The sequence below is a fragment of the Egretta garzetta genome, unplaced genomic scaffold, assembly GCF_000687185.1.
Source record: "Egretta garzetta isolate BGI_Z169 unplaced genomic scaffold, ASM68718v1 scaffold215, whole genome shotgun sequence".
NCBI classification, from domain to species: Eukaryota; Metazoa; Chordata; class Aves; order Pelecaniformes; family Ardeidae; genus Egretta; species Egretta garzetta.
In genome coordinates, this window is record NW_009259719.1 from 6,643,068 (window position 1) to 6,649,072 (window position 6,005).

General features: G+C 43.9%; 1 protein-coding gene across 1 annotated transcript in view; it reads right to left on the minus strand.

The window, feature by feature from the left end:
- Positions 1 to 6,005, minus strand: part of ITIH4 (inter-alpha-trypsin inhibitor heavy chain 4) — a 19,441-nt gene that overhangs the window by 1,508 nt on the left and 11,928 nt on the right. Inside the window, exons 14-20 of the mRNA XM_035894771.1 lie at positions 5,739 to 5,771; positions 4,197 to 4,229; positions 3,551 to 3,604; positions 3,180 to 3,218; positions 2,575 to 2,688; positions 1,744 to 1,918; positions 120 to 274 (exon numbers count right to left, since the gene is read on the minus strand). Of these exons, the coding sequence (XP_035750664.1) occupies positions 120 to 274; positions 1,744 to 1,918; positions 2,575 to 2,688; positions 3,180 to 3,218; positions 3,551 to 3,604; positions 4,197 to 4,229; positions 5,739 to 5,771 (603 nt within the window). The remainder of the gene's footprint in view (positions 1 to 119; positions 275 to 1,743; positions 1,919 to 2,574; positions 2,689 to 3,179; positions 3,219 to 3,550; positions 3,605 to 4,196; positions 4,230 to 5,738; positions 5,772 to 6,005) is intronic.

The window sequence follows — 6,005 nt, forward strand, 5'->3', positions numbered from 1 at the left end:
CCAGGGAAGTAAAATCTGAATAAGGGCTGAAACACCCCCCCACACACACTAATTCTCATTTCAGGAGCTCAGTTACCAGATGACCCTTCTTTGCTGTGTACATCCGTAACGTTACATACCCAGAACTCCACTGACTTTGTCAGAAAAGCGGTCGGTGTTCAAGAAATACAGCCCAAGGAAATCATCTGGAAACTTTACAAGGGAAATTTTTACTGTGACTGTATCAGACAACGATGCTGTAACACTCCTTTCCTTTTTGACTGAGACTCTCAGCCTAGGAAGTAAATTATGATGTTATTTCCAAGAAGAACATGAAGAAAGAATTTGCATTTAACTAGCTGACATTTATTAATTAAAATAATCTATTTTTTGCCTTTTGTCTCCTTGCAATTGCATTTTCCACAATCTGTTGGTGGTTATTTTTAAGCTAGAAAATATTAAGTAGCATATCTCGTCTCTCTATGCCACACAACAGATCTTTCCCACATCAGGTTACATGCAAATACACTAGCAGAGAAGAACTTTTTGCTGATGAAAACACCTTACTATCCATAATGACAAGAAATGCTTACATGGAAAAAAAAAAAGAGTATTTTTTCATCATTTTAATTAGAAAAAAGGTAGACTAGATAAAATAATTCAATCTATTTTATGAACAAGTCAGATACTTTTCTCTTGGATATTTCACAAGTTTTTTCAGGCCCTGCCTTTCTGCTGACCCATAAGTTTTATTTCAACCCCAGGTGGCCTTGCAGAACACAAACATCCACTGTCATTTTTCTCCCTTGCGGATCAGGTTAGACATAAGCACCCGCACGCGCTGGGTGTACGAAGCATTGCGGTTGCAAGGGCTCGGGTGCTGGTTTGAAGCAGGAGGATCATTCTGCTTGGCAGATGACAAATTACAGAGGCATAAATCCAGCATGTCCTTGGCTCCATTTGGATTACAAAAATAATTGAAAGCAGTTGTTTTAAGACTTCTGTTATTGTCTAGAACTGCCTATATGGAAGGGAGTGCTGCATGTCCTGTCTGCCCCAGACCAACAGCAGATCCTCCCAGAGGTTTATTCCAGCAAGGCAAAAAAGCTGGCGGAATTAGCTACTTTCAGCCCTTCCCTGTGGTAGTGAAGGATCTTGCTCTAATTAGTGCAACAAATGAAGTCTATATTCAAAGTACCCTTTCTCCAACAGTGGGCATTTAGTTGCAGACAAACTATTCAAAGACTTTATGCCTTCCCATAAAAAATGTCAGCTGCCCAGATGTGAGTTATTGCTAAAACTGAGGAGAAAGAAAACTTCAGCCTGTGTGGAGCCAACTGATGTATAAAAGAGACAATAAATGTCAAAGCCATCACTTCGCGGTACTTGCTCTGCGGCTGGAGGAACACAACATGCCTGGTGGCAGCTGGCAGGGATGGCACAGGGACTGCCAAGAGCCGCAGCGAGTCCTTTGCTTTGGAAGATCAATGTTCTACCTCTGATGTCGAAGCAGAAAGGCAGGCTGGTGGTGCAGTTGTTTTGATTCTCTTACACAGAGATGGAGGATTAAAATCAAACCTTTTTTGTTCTCCGTATTTGAAATGGAAGATTGTGCAGGTACCCTGCTTCCACTCACATTGTTACTCACTGGATAAGGACGTTGGGAAGCACTTACCTGGAGCACTTGTGAAAGTGAAGGCCTGGATGAAAAAAGATCTGACTCACATTTTCAAGTCTGGGAGAGGGCGGGGTGATGTTTCTTACCCCTGGATGGCGGAGGTGGCTGAATCCGTCCATGGCAGGCGAATGCTTTTGTTATTGTGGCTTAGGACAACCTCATCCGTGGAGACATGGATTTGTGCAGGGGGATTCACGTAGGTAATTTCAAACTGCACAAAGTGATTTATTCTGTCCCCAAGTTTCCCCGTCACAGCAAGTCCTTTAATAACATTGACACAAATTTGTCAAGTGACCGTGTTTATAAGGTACGAGTGATCTTAATAAAACTGCTTCAGCTTTGTTGCTAAAGCAACTTAAAGGTCTCAAATCTAGTTTTGGGAGGCACAGCACCCCCGGATTTCAGTTCCACATGCCCCCAAGGGTGCAGTGGGGTCATCAGAGTCTGTTTACCCCCATGTTGCCACCTCCTCTCACAGAGGTGGCTCTGCTCCACGATCAGAGCAGCTGACAACCAGCGCCTGGGGCCATGGCTCCTCTGAGTACGGGACCACAGGAAAGCTGCAGTGCATTAAGAGCGTGCATCTTTCCATTAGCATGTAGGGACCATGGGATTTAAGATCCCTGCATCCTCAGAAGCCCTCAAGGAAATGCCTCAAGACCATGGATGTGGCACCAGGAGGAGAAGGAGGTGACCCACAACCAGCCCTGTGAGAAGCACCCTCAGCTGCTGCATGGTGAAAGTTACTATTGCCTAATAGAGAGGAAAAATTAACGGCGGCCTCTCCAGTCACTGCAAGGCAGCAGGTATGATATGGCCCTTCGTGAAAAGGGGGTTATCCCCAAAGACACCAACTGCTCTCACGGACCAAAGTGACTCTCCTTGTCCTTGTATCAGGGGTGATCTGGCTCACTCACCTTGCTCCAGATCTGACAGCAGGTGGACAGACGACGCTGCTTTTCCATCAGTATTTAAACAAATTGTTTCATTTTGTTTGGGTAATTGCAGGAGAAGCTGTGGATATTCGTTGGCTGAAAAGCCAGAAGAACAATGTTAGCATGCAAAGAAAAATCTTCACTGTGCCCTTTGGATAGGCACAGCAAAATTACTTTATCAATTTATACCTAAAATATTAGTTATAGTTTTTATAGAATAGAATGATTAAAATCAACACAGTAAATAACTATTGAAAAGCACACCCAGACACAACATCTTGATATGAATGAAAGCAACAGATTTTTAAACTTTGAGTTTATTAAGGACAATAAGCCCTTTAAAAAGCTGAGGCTGAAGACCTGTTGTACTACATTTCTGTCGGTGGTTACAGCCTCAAGCCAGAGAGGCTCTCTTATGGGATATGGAGATATTTTTCACTTATGCGGAAAGAACCAGCCAAGGTTTGCAAAAAGAAGTAAAGGGTTTTCATAGAGGTGATGCAGTTAGAAAAAACATTATTCTATGAAAAACTGTACATTACAGTTGTATTAATTATTAAAATGGGACAAGTATATGTATTACTTACCCAGAGGTCGTGCTCTTATATTGTGTCTTAGCCTGTCAACTGAAATACTTGAAATTAGTAGGAAGAATTTAATGAAACATTTTTTCTCTAAGTCAGCTAATTAACCAGGAAGAATACTGCGACAGAAGCCTTTTTGGCAGAGCTCTTCACTGACTTCTACAGAGAGCTTTGCTTAAAACAAGATGTCCCAATAGGAAAAAAAAAAGCACACAATGTACAGTGCCTATTTCTCGTCAGATCATCCGTGCCACTGGGGCATGCTCAGCTTGAGCTACGGCAGGGTTTAGAGCTGTGTTTTCAATGGCCACTACGCAGCTTTGAACGCAGCACGCCCACCCCAGCTCCTCTCACACGCGACTGTGAATAACTACCTACTGACAACAGCTTCTTGTTGCTGCCAGACTGGGGCTCAGCGCGCCATCGACCTGAAATAAAAGTTTTTTCCAATGTTTTGTTGGTCTGGGGTCATGCCTTGCATCTCCCTCCCCACCCTTTAATACAGGGAATCCCTCCCGCCCATTACTCACTGACTTTTTTGGGTACAGCCACAGGTGCATGTGTGTGGATCCTACGCTGGCAGCAGCCCGCGCCCTCTCTGCTCTGTGCTATGGAGCTTGTGGCGATGCTGAGCTCCGTCTCTGCAGCACCCTGGGATTTCCTCCTTGCGGGACAGTCTTTGTCATCGTGTAGATGTCTGTGCCCCACATTGGCTTCACATAGCAAACCCCAGGACTGGTAATTTTTTTTTTTCTACACCCATTTTCCAGACCTTTCACATTTATTTTCAGGAGGCATAATATTTTTTTTATTTCTGAAAAGGGACTGAGATCGTTTTCAAAAGTTTATAGGTCATTGTAAAATACCTGTGGACTGAAATACATACAATAGAAACTAAATTATATATCAAGTGGGCATCCACAATCAAAATGTATTTATTAAAGTAACGTTGCTATGAACCCACATATGAAATGAACTTTATAAAATTATTCTGAATAAAAACAAAGGCGTAGCACTTACCAGAAGGTGATCCACTCCTCAGTCTATAAACATCTGGAGAAAGAAAAGAGAGTATCCATACTTTATTCGTGACTGTGTTACATACCATGCACAAGTGTTTCAAACATCAGATCTGTAATTCCCCAGCTGCATCTGTCTTCCTTTCCCAAAGTAACCTATCTGCAGTAATGAAGCCCACAAAACACCAGCACTGATTGCTGGAAAAGTTCCAAAGGACAGAAATGGACAAAAACTGCTAAGAACTTTGTGAGGAGGGGATTTGCAAAAAGGGATTTGATTGCCTGCTAGATTCCTGGGTCCTCATCCGCCTTGTGCATGGGGACGAGGGGCGGGAGTGGTGGTGCTGGTGCAGCAGCATTGCCTGTCCCTGGTGCAAGGGCGGGTGCTTCTGGTGGAAGGGGGCACCTGGCACAGGAGGCTCTGCAAAAGGACCAGCTCCATGCAGAGCTACAGCACCAGCACAGGCTCACAGCATGGTCCCTCTGGAGCGCTGCCGTCCCAGAGAAGAGCTGTTACTGGCAGTTAAAAATCAGATGAGCTCAACAGGAGAAATTGCAGCAGCACCCAAGAGAGCACGTCAAAACCACCCTTGGTCCCAGTAGCCCAGCATCCTGTTTGCCCCTTCTGCTCCCCAGCCGCGCTGGTCTGATCATGACAGAGAGCAATGGTGCTCAGTGATGCTCTGGCAGGCACAAACTCCAGATCCCATGGGGACATCCCTGTGTCCTTGAGCAGCCGTGCCTGCCTGACCATCACACCGATATAGGGCTTGGCACCTGCTAAGGAAACAGGTCGTGCTGCAGAGGTGGCCCCAAACTCTTCTTCTCTTGCAGGCAAAGGGAGCTTTGAGGGAAGGGCAGCACCAAGCCCTGCGTGCCCCCTGAGAAGGGCAGGACAGTCACTGAGCCGTGCTTCTGGTCAGGGAGTTTTCTGCTATTAAAGTCCCCATCACCGCTTTGAAACAGGTAATCTTTACAGAATGGGGCAGCATTATAATTCCCTCAATACAGTTCTGTGAAAGAACTAGAGCAAAACCAAGGGCTCTTCACCTATAAAAGCATTACTATTATGATGTATTATCACAACTGAGATTTTCAGGTTAATGATGCTGGAAGTTTAAAATTAATATTCAAACAGAATTATTATTTCCAGAGAGAAAAAAAGAATAGCTAAATCATCCTCAGAAGGCATTGCAAAGTATCTTGATCTTAATTTTTTGACAGATGCTTTGCGCATGGTAGGAAGAAGCAGAAAACATCATTAGCACCACTTGCTTGAAGAACTACTTTTCCTCATGAGTAAAGACAATTTTGACTTTCAAGACTTTCTGAATGGAATATTTTCTCCCCTTGCCCATGTTACCCACCCAAACCCTGCACAGACCTCAGCAGTCATCACTTACATTTTGCTTCACCTGTTTTTCCAAATCCCAGATACTCCCCCCTTTATAGAACAACTACCATGAGCTCTTTTTTCTTTTTCTTTTTTTTTCATTAGAGACTATTATGGAAATATGCTACTGGAAAAGAAGAAAACATTTACCTCCTACTGGAAAACTGGTGAGCTTCTCATTATCTAACACAAGGAAGAGGGACAGATTAGTGTCACACAGTCAACACTAAATGACTTTGCCTATATGCAAACCAGAAATCTGGGACAAGTGAGTGCTTGGCTTCAGGTGATGAGCTTTTTTGTGTTAAAGGATAGGTAGGCAGAGCACACACAAGACTCCTAGTGATGGCTTGCTTTCCTCTCCTGCATTCATTTTTCTACTTTAAAGCTACAGAGAAAAGTGCAGAATTTGCACTG